At 49.2% G+C, this 11,696-nt stretch overlaps 5 protein-coding genes across 6 annotated transcripts; 4 read left to right on the top strand and 1 right to left on the bottom strand.

The window, feature by feature from the left end:
* Window positions 1-1,570: 1,570 nt before the first annotated feature.
* FVEG_16554 (hypothetical protein) lies at window positions 1,571-4,589 on the top strand (the record flags this gene model as incomplete). Of its 2 annotated transcripts, none has more annotated exons than XM_018905802.1 (2): window positions 1,571-4,059; window positions 4,132-4,589. In XM_018905802.1, one exon carries the CDS (start codon window positions 2,997-2,999, stop codon window positions 3,618-3,620), a length of 624 nt encoding a protein of 207 aa, XP_018756145.1. In that variant the 3' UTR covers window positions 3,621-4,059; window positions 4,132-4,589. The 2 variants fall into 2 exon arrangements, with proteins under 2 accessions (XP_018756145.1, XP_018756146.1); XM_018905803.1 differs by having other exon boundaries at window positions 2,997-4,083.
* Window positions 3,637-4,224, bottom strand: FVEG_09301 (hypothetical protein; the record flags this gene model as incomplete). The annotated part of the gene is made up of 1 exon (XM_018898292.1): window positions 3,637-4,224. One exon carries the CDS (start codon window positions 4,222-4,224, stop codon window positions 3,637-3,639), a length of 588 nt encoding a protein of 195 aa, XP_018756147.1.
* A 1,383-nt stretch (window positions 4,590-5,972) lies between the features above and the next one.
* On the top strand, window positions 5,973-6,721 carry FVEG_16553 (hypothetical protein; the record flags this gene model as incomplete). Its single annotated transcript, XM_018905801.1, has 4 exons — window positions 5,973-6,072; window positions 6,139-6,168; window positions 6,220-6,365; window positions 6,707-6,721. The coding sequence occupies 4 exons, from the start codon at window positions 5,973-5,975 to the stop codon at window positions 6,719-6,721; spliced, it is 291 nt and encodes a 96-aa protein (XP_018756144.1).
* Window positions 6,722-7,333: 612 nt separating this feature from the next.
* FVEG_09300 (hypothetical protein) lies at window positions 7,334-8,780 on the top strand (the record flags this gene model as incomplete). The annotated part of the gene is made up of 3 exons (XM_018898291.1): window positions 7,334-7,527; window positions 7,572-7,831; window positions 7,876-8,780. The coding sequence occupies 3 exons, from the start codon at window positions 7,334-7,336 to the stop codon at window positions 8,778-8,780; spliced, it is 1,359 nt and encodes a 452-aa protein (XP_018756143.1).
* A 323-nt stretch (window positions 8,781-9,103) lies between these two features.
* On the top strand, window positions 9,104-11,293 carry FVEG_09299 (hypothetical protein; the record flags this gene model as incomplete). Its single annotated transcript, XM_018898290.1, has 3 exons — window positions 9,104-9,149; window positions 9,197-10,143; window positions 10,187-11,293. 3 exons carry the CDS (start codon window positions 9,104-9,106, stop codon window positions 11,291-11,293), a joined length of 2,100 nt encoding a protein of 699 aa, XP_018756142.1.
* Between the last annotated feature and the right edge of the window lie 403 nt (window positions 11,294-11,696).

Below are 11,696 nucleotides of genomic sequence, written 5' to 3'. Positions count from 1 at the left end.
GTGTCATCCTTAGTGCAGGGGCCATGCTAATCTTCTCTGGGTGATGTTAGTGTGAGTCGAACGAGGGTGCTTTGGAATAATTACCTGTATCGTTTCAAATTGACCTGATGTCCCGAAGGACGAAAGCTTGTCTTACTTTAGAGACTATATACCCTTGTTTTGCCACTAACTTTATGACAGGGATCACCTTCCCGCTGGCAACACCAGGTATCTGATGGTCCTGACTATCGCTTTTGGGTCTGCAACAAAAGCCTTTGAACTGGGTTTTCTTCTCTGTCTCAATGCTGGAGAGTGCTCTTGTCGCTTTTCAGAGTGGGAGAACCCCAGCATGGCCGGCTCGGTTCAAGATATCTGGCGATGCTAAAGGGGCAGGGTCTCTCACCGAGACAAGCTCAGCCAACCAAGTCATTTTGCATGATATAGCAATTGAGATATTGTTTCTGATGCTCGACTCATTGCAATTTTTAAAAGTCGAAGTCCTCACGATGGCAAAGAATGCCTGGTGTTTGAGTTTGTGTGCCCTACTGTTGAAGGGTGGTGGGGCGGATGCGGTGTTAAATGACATGTACCTAGACCAATTGAAAGCTGCTCTGTAATCTGCGTTTATTGTATATACAGTATCTCTCTTTGTTAATGACTTCATTAATTCTGAAGTATTTTTATCGGTAAGATATTTAGCTTTCTTTCTAGGGAGTGCAGCTTGGGCAGATGTTGGCACCTTTAGCAAAAAGATTGTCACTAACAGTCGGCACTCTTACTTTTGCAGCACAAAAGCTTGCTTCACGTCAAGACGAGGAATCCACAGCACAGCAACCACTAAAGAGTTTATTAGATCTCCTATCCAATACCTTCATCTATATTCTTTTTACTTTATTTAATATTTCTATACTATATATACTTAAAATACCATATGTAAATAACTACGGCTTCTTGCGATATGTGTTCTTAAAGACACTCACTACTTATGGAACTTTTGCTGTTAACTTGGTGGATTATTTGATGTGCCTTATTTCTATGCTATCTGATCTGCACTCTTGGCAGCCCTCACAGTGGTTCAGCTCTGCGCTCAATGCAGCTAGCCTGCAACGTCTCAAGACAACTCGCGATTGGCAAAGCACCATCTACAATACAAGGAAGAGCATTTAAGCGCACATCAATCCTACCCGAAAAACTAATCGTCGTCCTGACCGTCTTCATTCTCAATAGCCTCCTCGGCCGACATTTCCTCCATTTCAAGGTATTGAAACAGGTTGGGCGGGGACATCGCCAGCTGGACAGGGTAAAAATCCCGAGGCAGGTACACAAGGTCGCCGACATCTTCTCGGTCCTCGATTTTGTCCGTGAAAGTGCAGTAACGCCCCAATGCGGCTGAAAACGGGCACTGAAATACGCCTAGGCCCCGCACAGTTTTGAGCGCTTCTCTCTCCATGCATCGCTGGGATATTCTAGCATAAGGTAGCTGATTCAAGTCAGTATTAAGAAGGCGGTATGGAGTATCAACTAGATAGGGGCAACTAACCATGCAGCAGAGGTCACACTTTTGACGCCGCATCTGCCCACATTCTGGGTTGACCAGGATCACATCAGGAATCATTCCAATGGAGACATCGCTACCGAACTTTTTCTCAATAAGATCAGAAGTTTCATCCAGAGTCAACAGCTTGGGGCATGGTTTGTTGACTATCTGGGTATCGCCGATGATGAGGCGCTGATTGAAGAAGTCAAATTCCATGGTGCGCACCCGGCAGGCATATGGATTCCAGACTTGCTTGCTCAATGCATTGACTGGTTGCCATTGCCAATTCAATAGCGCTGCCATGATCTTCACAACATGAAGCCAGCCAAGTTCGATTTGGTGGACCTCCTCCTCAAAGTCAGAAATATCCATTTGGGAGACCTTTGTAGTCACCATGGCGAAAGAGTCAGCCTTCAGGTACCGCGTCTTCCATTGGCCTTTGTCTTGGAATTCGACGCGAATTCCGAGCCGAGAGGCATCGTTCCAGCAGTCGAACGGACCGACAATGGGAATTTTGACGAAAGGGTTGGGGTGCTTGATGTCTGGATCAGTTGTAATCTCAACCACCACGTTGACGAAGGATCCTGGTCCAAGGGAAGTCCCTTGAACAGGAACGACGGGTCGAAATTTGGCTGGGTATGTTCGACCTCGACCGTAGAAGAGTGCGATGCGGTTCTCCACCGTGAGGCGCTTGGGGCTTGTCCTGAAGGACCATACAGCGGGTTTACTGTCCTCAGCGGGACTGGGTGTCCGAATCCAAAGATGCGCGTCGTGCCAAAGACCGCCACCCAGCGGAACCGCCCAGTTCAAGCCGATGAAGCGGTCACGTAAGTTGAATGGCTTAAGAGAAAGATTCGCATCCTTGACCTGGCGCCCGATATCTAAAATGAATTCGGCCAGAGGTCTTGTGTAGGCTCGCGCCCATGCGTCTTGTTGGGCAGTTCTACCCCAGTCGGGAAGGGCGCCGAAAGTCTGGTTTGCCCGCATGGGAACCTGTACGCCTAGCATCACGGGGTTGAAACACTCAAAGAGGACAGCAAGGAATGACTCTGCCCATGCACAAAATGCCGAATGGTTGGACGATCCCTCTGGAAAGAATGTGATTGGGAATAAGCGCTGGGTGGTGCCCTTGCTAAGCAACTGACGGACCATTCGGTAATGCAAAGTTGCATTGTCTCCCGAAAATGCAAGTAAATGCTGCTTGAAGCGGTCGTAAAGACTGCCCGTCTTGCCGACGTATAGACCGACGTCGCCCGTCTCCTCGTCGTAGTAGATGAGGAGGTAGAAGTAAGTCCCTGCCTTGTTGAACGGGTCTTGAGGGGAGTTGATTTTAACATATCTGCCTTTACGCCAGATATCTTTGATCATGGGGATACCGTCCTGGAAGATCTTCAGGCTATCGCACAGGGACATACCTAAAGATTCGGTTAGACTAATCTGCTGACAAATGTGAGGCCACTTACCATTGAGAAATCCTTTGATGAACGTGTCCCGAATGACATTCTTTTCAACCAAGTTGAAAACCGAGGTGGGAACTCCAAGAGCTTTCAAGATACTTCGGCTCTCTGTAGTTGCCATGGTTGTCAGAAAGCTTTCAAGAAACTTGCTGATGGGGGAGGAGGTCGCAACACTAGTCGTTTCCAAGGACAGTCTTGGAACCGTGAGATCGATGCCGTGGACCAGTCCGGGGCTATCTGTCACAACGGCCCCAACTTCGATGCAGGATGCTGGGATCAAACACTTTCCACCGCCGAGAGGGGCTCGAGGCACTGGCTCAGTAGCAAGCTCCGTTTGGCGAAAGAGCTTGACCAACGGATACTTACTACCCTGGAAACTCTTGTGGTACTCAGTATTGCTGATCGTTCCGACATCTCCAACTTCTACTGTCATGAAAAGTGCTTGGCCGACAGTATCCGAAAGCTCCTGGACATCTGCTGGACTGACTGCCTTGATAACACGAATTGCCTTGGTAACGAGACGGTTTTCTTTCTGCCCAGGTGACTGTTGGGAACCCGCTGTCAACGCCTGCGGCCGGGAAGGCGTGCTCTTTCCAGATGCAGGCGAGGTTGTTGGCAAGACAGATGAGCTGCCCGCTGTACTCTGACGACTTCTGCTAGGATTCAGAGGGCTCCCAGAGACCGAGTCACGGGGTAGAGCACTAATGCTCGGTGATCGAGCAGGTGAATTTCTCTTTTGAGCGAGTGGGGAGCCATGAGGCAAGCCAGACATATCGCTAGATCGTGGAGAACTCGGTGCTTGTTGGCTCTGACCATACGGGCTTCCTGAACCGGCGGGAGGACGAGAGCGGCCAGAAAAGGCTGGCTGTTGGGGAGGCGCACCATGTCGAGGGAGCTGGGGAATAGCAACTGGCAAAGGCCCTGGACGCTGCGCAGACAAAGGAACCTGGCGCTGTATCGGAGGGGGACGCTGAGGGAGGGCAATTGGAGGGAGGGATCCCTGACGCTGTCCTGGTGGGGGACCTTGACGCTGAGCAGGTGGAGGACCTTGACGTTGCCCTGGAGGAGGACCTTGACGCTGAGCAGGTGACGGGCCTTGACGCTGAGCAGGTGACGGACCTTGAAGTTGCCCTGGAGGAGGACCTTGACGCTGAGCAGGTGACGGACCTTGAAGTTGCCCTGGAGGAGGACCTTGTCGATATACTGGAGCAGGGCGTTGAGGAGGGGCACCTGCTGGAAAAGGACTTTCATGCTGCGTGGACTGAGCACCGTTTCCAGCCACAGAAGCGTATGAAGGTGCTCGCGGATCTGGGCCACGGCTTGGTCGTCCTCGACCAGAGCCGGACGTCGATTCTTGAGGGCCTGAGGGTGGACCAGGAGACGCCATGATGGCGATGGAGGATAGCTTTGTCTTGATGGGAAGCGAAGAGGCGATACAAGTGAAGATAGACTTGGGAAAATCTTGGGTGATGAATGAGAGTTGATGAAGGTGGGAAAAAATCAGAGCGAAAGAATTTGGGGACTTTCTGGAGCTGAGCGAAGAGGAAAAAGGTGGGCCAATGTGAGAAGTAAAGGCACTGGCAAACAGTGGCAAGTGTTTGTGAATCGTTCAATGCAGTATAGTGCAATATTTACACTTAAAGCGTAATGCAAACTTGGAATGAAATAAGCAAACGAAAAAGCTCTGGTATATTGTAGCGGAATACCTAGACTGCAACCTGTTACGTTTGCTTTCCTTGTTGTCACAGACAATTATTGGACAACAGACTTCAACAGTTACAAATAGACAATCAGTAGAACAAAATTCTCGCTTCTGGTGTGAATAGTTCATTTCGATTGTTTCGGAAAGATGGGTTGAATGTCCGCTGTAGCTAGCATTTGTGACAATTCTAACGCTCAAGGGTGTAAACAAACCTCGTCCTATTAGGATACTTTGCTACTGAGTACCTATCTATAGACAATATGATCTTCCTAAGAGGTGATTCAGTGGCTGGCTATAGAATATTAGATGGAAAAGAAACCAAGGGCCCAAGAAATGACCATGGAACCAAATTCATACAGGGGGAAGGGAGGTGAAGCTGTGGTTGACTCAGATCAAGAACAGCTACTCAGAACTCCCTTCTTCCAGAAGCCAGCAAGTACTGCCCTGGCGAACTCTGACCGTCATTTTGAAAAAGGAAACTCTCTTCTATTAGTGTATTACCTGAATCCACTAGATATCTATATAATGCACTTTGACTACCAGCGGTTTGTTGGTGTTGTTCATGTCCAAAGTTCGTAAGCACATAACAACGGTGAGCTGATCATTTTCGATCTGAACAAGAGACCTGGTTCACAATATTCTCTTTCATTCCACAATTCAAGAGACACAGGATCAAGTTTTCAGAAATGCATTTCGATTCGAATCTCCATAAAAAGCGACAGGAGGGATTAAATCCATGACCCATATGTCTTTTGGCCATTCAAATCGTTATGGACCATGGCCACTTTTGAGATTGAACCACCCCTGATCATTTACCCGAATTTGAATTAGAGGCCTCCTGGAAGCCGATCTCTTACATTTTAGAGTATAAATATCCGTATGCTCTAGACTATCACAGCCAGATAGACACAGTTGAGTGTTGGTTTCGTGCATTCATAGTAAGAGGCAGAGTTTGATGCCCCTAGAAGGAATATGACAACCGCTTTTCATGTACAGATTTGATCACTGAAGTGGAACACCTTTTTACAGGTAAGGCTGGAATCGTGTGAGTTGGTACAATTGGCTGAAGTTAACGCGGGGTGAGTCTTATCGTGCCTTCCCAAATGGGGGTCCAACCACGGAGTCGCCCTGGATGTGGTAGGCTCCTTCCCAATCGGGAACCAGGAGGACCATGTGTGTCTTCTTTCCAATTGAGTCTTTTCTAAAAAGAAAGAGTTTGACCAGCAATCGTGCCGTGAGGAACTGTCTGGCTGTTCCTTTCTTTTTTTTTCTTTAATTTATTTTACGACACAGAACGATGGACTCTCGTGACGTTATTGGGGGGAGTGATGCCCCCCTGAGGAAATTCCACTGGAACTTTGTTGTCGACGAGGAAGAAGAATGGCGTGCCTGCTCTGGTAAGTTCTTGGATGCCCAGGTTTAGTCAATTATGATGGCCAAATACTAACTCTTTCCTTGACTAGATTATCTCCTTGAACTCTTTCGGGAGGATTGTGAGCTTCATTCCTGCCTGATCCGCCGCATTGAACTGACATTGGACTTAGTAAAACGCAAGAGACATATGGAGGAGGAGGAAGGAGAAGAGAAGAAGAAGGAGAAGAAGAAGCCAAGACTGTTCTTCCGGAGATGGTCGGCGCCATTGGCGCCTGTCCTTTCTGCTGTCCCTGCTGTTGCTGCCCCTGTCACCACAGTAAGCCACTTCTCGAGACCTCTCTCTCTCTTTACTTCTTCCGAGTCCCCTCACTTACGCCAATCAATGAAGTCATCGCCCCTTATCCCACTCAATTGCTCAGTTCATCAATAGCCTAGTGGCTAAGACCCTCTTACATGGCTCCTCAACGCTGAAAGTTCAAACTCTACGGATAACCCCGGTGGGAAACAACCATGTTTGGAATACTGAGACTGGAAATTATGGCTGGTAGAGGGGAATTCTCTTTTCTTCTCTTTTTCTTTGATTCGACAATAAAGACAGGATAATCCCCATTTCAGACCAGACTAATTGTAAGAAACTTACTGATCTGCATTGCTTAGATATCGCGAACCTAGAATGAACGTGCTGTGGCGGTCCTGGCGTCTGTCCAGAAAAAGTTGTCGGCCCGGCGAAAAAGGGGCAAGAAGCCCAAGCCCAAGCCTAAAGGGCGTTCTATTCTCGAAGAAATAGCAATGGAAATGCTATAAATTTCCATGTTTCATTTTGGATGGCTTTAATCGCCATTTTTGTATTTGTAAGTGTTGATGTATTTGTAATTCGCGCGCGCTTGATGCTGAATAATGGTCGGTCTCACCAGATTCTCAACTCCGTGGAACGCCGTGGACTGTAAATCCGGGGCCGCTTGTGCGCTTATCACACAGAGACGTGCAGTCACGGAACGCCATGGACACAACGAGGTTGGATTATCTTGGGGCTGACCCCTGATTGAAAGCCCGTGGAGCATTTATTCTGTCTCGGACTCTGCTTCTCGGATCGGACATACACGAAATGGAGAAAAGTCTGGCGCAGCCCGGTGTTGCATGCTCAGCTTCGTAATGATCCTGAATTGAGATAATTCAGGTTGTCGCTGGGTATAAATGGCAACGATACGGCGCTGAAGACTTATCAAACACCGGACTTCAATCTCAATCACCACTTCAAACACCACTTCAATCACACTCATCAAAATGCCTGTCCGCTACACCTCCAAAGACGTCAGTCCAGAGCCATTGGCCCAAGAACTTCACCTCTACCCCTCCGGCCGAGTCGCAAAGAACAGGTTTCTCAAGTCGCCCATGGCCGAGTCGCTTGCGAGTTGGGATCCTGAGATCGTCTCCAAGAGAGGAATCCCGACCGAGGAGCTGATTGAGCTGTACAGACGGTGAGTTCCCCAGGGCCGGTAGATGACCTGACTGACAGCTTCAGATGGGGCGAAGGCAAGAATAACTTTGGTATCGTCGTCACTGGCAATATAGACATAGATCTCACCTCCGTCGGCGCCGCTGCATCTCCAGCCATTCCCGCCGATGCTCCCTTTGAAGGCGAGCGCTTCGAAAAGTTCAAGCAATTGGCCACGGCCGCCAAGAAGGACGGTTCTCTGTTCCTCGCTCAGGTGAACCATCCCGGACGACAAGTTCCCTACAAGTTCAACCCAGTCGCCATCTCAGCCTCTGACGTTCAACTCGGTAAGTCACCCACTGCGCTTCATCGTACGTACTGACAGCCGCAGACCCCAAGATGGGAATGACATTTGGCAAGCCGCACGCTGCAACAAAAGAGGAAATCGCCCAGATCATCGAAGGCTTCGCCCACGCCGCTGAGTATCTCGAAAAAGCCGGGTTCGACGGCATCGAACTGCACGCAGCTCACGGCTACCTCCTCTCTCAATTCCTCTCCCGAACCACCAACAAGCGCACCGACGAATACAGCACGCAGACCGTCGAGAACAGACTCCGTCTCATTTCCGAAATCGCAAACGCCATCAAAGCGCGCGTCTCACCGACCTTTATCGTCAGCGCAAAGCTCAACAGCGTAGAGTTCCAGGATGGCGGTGTTACACCGGATGAAGCGAGGGAGCTATGCGAAAGGCTTGAGGCACTGGGCTTCGACTTTGTTGAGCTCAGCGGCGGGACTTATGAGCGCATGGCGTTGTCGTGGGAGAAAGAGTCGACGAAGCAGCGGGAGGGTTTCTTTCTTGAGTGGGCGGAGACCATCACCAAAGCGCTTGATCCAGCGCATAAGATGAGGATTTTCATCGCTGGTGGGTTGAGGACGGTGGGAGCCATGGTAGACGCGCTTGATGTTGTTGATGGTGTGAGCATTGGACGGCCTGCAGCGGCGGAACCGCGTTTGGCTGGTGATATCATTGAGGGACGCGTCCAGGGCGCGATTAAACCGGTTGAGATGGTTGAGAATGATCTTGGGATGGGTATGGGTGTCGCTGGGGCTCAATTCGCGCAGATTACAAAGGGTTATGAACCACTTGACGCGAGCGACGCTCAAGTTGTGCAGACGTTTGGACAGGACATGGGCGCGTGGTATGAGAAGCTTGTACAGGATGGGAACAATAATGAGTTTGTTCGTGCCATTCAGTATTCGGGACCTCAAGTTCCATACGGCAAGGTCAAGGCCTGATAGATCATGGGTTGATTGCGATTAGACATGTCATTAGAGTGTAGGGTATTTATTCCGAGTCATTGATTGCGTTTCCTGAAACAAATGCATGTCATGTTATGGCGTTTCAATAGTTCTAAATTTAGGGCTGATGATCGACAGCCCGACGAGGCGATATGGAACCCTGGGGTCGGAGAATTTGTCAGCCATCCAACCTCACTTCATCTCACTGCGCATCTGCAACAAAACTCTCAACATTACACTTCATCTGCTGTATTGACCGTTCTTGATCACTGGGACTTACCAACCCAAGCATACAAATCAATATTTCAACAATTGCAGTCATGTCTACTACTGAGATAGATCCTACACCGTCTAATCGCCGCAAAGGTCAGCAACTCGAGTTACGACATGAACCCAGCTGACAAATACCCCAGCCTGCGACTTGTGCTTTACGAAAAAGATCAAATGTGACATGCTAAAACCAGATTGTTCGAATTGTATTCTCTATAATACGAGCTGTCGAACTAGCATCATTAGACGGAAGCCTAATTCTGCGAGGGTCAGAGCAGGGGCTAAACAACAAGAAGAGTATGCCCCTATTCTCGATTGTGCTGTTCAAATTAGTAACTATCTCAGGAATAATCGCCAAGAGGGCCTTGAAGCAAGATTGGCTCGTATTGAGGAGCAGCTCCAAATTGTTCTCAACGCTGCCAAAGATGCTCAAACTGCCAGACAGGATGACCAATCTAGTCCAAGTGACTCGGCGGAATCAGTTCTCAACAATTCTGCAAATTTCGAAGAAATGGCGAAAAGGGGGTTTGCTTGGAAATTCGATCCAGTTAACCCAGCAGTTTACCAAGGTCCTCAACCAAACATTTTGGAATTACCCCCTCTTGATGAGATTCTACCTATAGTAGACCACTACTTCACCACCTTCAACGGCGTCGTTCCTCTCTTTCGGCAGCCAGAGTTCATGAAGCTTCTTTCGACATGGTATAAACAGCCCGAAACACGAGATAGAGCTTCGTGGGCTGCTATTCAGACCGTCTTGGCCATTGGATATCGCACTCCACAGCTCTCGCTACGGGACAGTCAATCAGTGCATATTGAAAAGGCAGATCAATGTTTGAGGAATGCACAGACTGTTGTGTCAGAGCTCGTCACGCGCGATGAGGACTTGCTCGGCGTTCAGATATTATTAGGTATCGTGATGCTGTTCCAGAATAGTCGCGACCCGAAACCAGCGAGTGTTCTTATTGGAACAGCGGTTAGGCTGGCGCATAGACTCAAGTTGCACTCGCAAGAAGCGGCGATGCAGTTTCCAGCTGCAGAGGCAGAGCAGAGATCGCGCGTGTTTTGGATTGCGTACACTCTTGACAAGGTAAGTTGTTCGAGTGCGTAAATTCAAAAGCTTACGTTTTTAGGACATTTGTCTTCGTGCGCAAACCCCTTCGTGCCAGTTTGATGAAGACATCGATATTAGTCTCCCTGCACCTGCGCCACCAGATAGCGTTGGCTTGATATGGACGCAAAACGGCCAGGTGCACTTCAACTACCATCGAAGGCGTGTGGAACTAGCTTACATACAAGGCAAAGTGTACGATCTTTTGTACTCGAACCGCTCAAGCAAGGTGACTGCCCAGGAGCGACAACGAAGGGTAACTCGACTTCAATCTATGCTTGATCAGTGGTACGAGCGCATTCCAAATGTCTTTCATATCGAGCATGTCGCTGCGACGGTGGGACCGAGCCAGCTTGTGCAGATGACAAAGATGCACCACGCTTTTCTGCTGACGGAAGTGATGATTCATGGTATTTACAGCCATAATGCTGAATGGGTCAAGAGGGTCAGCTCTTTTAGTAGAGCTACGATAACTTCTGTTGGAAACCTGGAGAATAGGGGCTTTGGTGGCGCTGGGAAGTGTCAGGACCAAGCACCCCCTTTACCTGAGGGATGGAATCATTGCGTGGACGTGAGCAGAGGGTGTATGAAGCTATTCCAGGAAGCTACGCCGACAGAGTGTTTAATTTGGTATGTCAGTTACAGAGAGTCTCGGGATATTACTGACCAGCGCAGGCAATGTAGCTGCTCTCATTTCTCCGCGCTCATCGTCCTCCTCGCCAACATGATTCTCAACCCCGGCCACAACTCGATCCACATTGATCAGCACCTCTCAGTAAAAGCGCTCGATCTCTTCGACAAGCTTCTAAAGATAATTGACGACGAGGCATTCAGAGCTTTGCGAAGTGTTGTTGGTGAACTCAGCCAGAGGGCGCAAACGGCTGTGGCGGTGTATAGAGAGGAGCTGAAGGGATCGGGGAAGGATGTCTTTGAAGCACTGAACGTGGATGATGTGGCTGTGCAGGAGGCGGATTTCTTACCGGCGGGGGACATGTTTGAGGGGCTTGAGGGACCGTTTGTGGGGTTGGACGGACCGTTTGTCGGGTTGAGTGGGGAGCTTGAGCGGGGCTTCGGAGACGGGATGGGCTTCATGGACGGCGGAGTGTTGGACATGGAGTTTATGAGATGAGAGGTGACAGGCGCTAATTGACACTAGCGCAAGAAGTGAGAGAAGAGGAATCACAAGCTTCAGTGAGGCGATGCGAACAGTCATGATCGTTGAGCGATTGGTGAGAGAGAAAGAGAAAGAGATTGCTTCTATGGTATCTAGTCTAAATTTCTATACTGCGCGGCAAAAACAAGAGACAAACAACAAGGACCCAAGGTAAAGACAGGCATGCGACGACAATGATCTAAACACAAGCAAGGAAAAGGCTGCACCACGACCAATAACCCGCCAGACGCAAGGAAAAGACAACGAAGAGACAGACAGCACGACAAAGAAATAAAAAGAAACAAAAGAACAAGCGCTATCTCTCTCCACTGTATGGTCGCGCCGAGGTCGGGAGGACTAGACCCGTGTCAGGTGTCGA

The sequence above is a fragment of the Fusarium verticillioides genome, chromosome 5 (assembly GCF_000149555.1).
Source record: "Fusarium verticillioides 7600 chromosome 5, whole genome shotgun sequence".
Classification (NCBI taxonomy): Eukaryota; Fungi; Ascomycota; class Sordariomycetes; order Hypocreales; family Nectriaceae; genus Fusarium; species Fusarium verticillioides.
The sequence above is the reverse complement of the archived record's forward strand: the minus strand, read 5'-3'. Positions and strand labels throughout refer to the sequence as shown.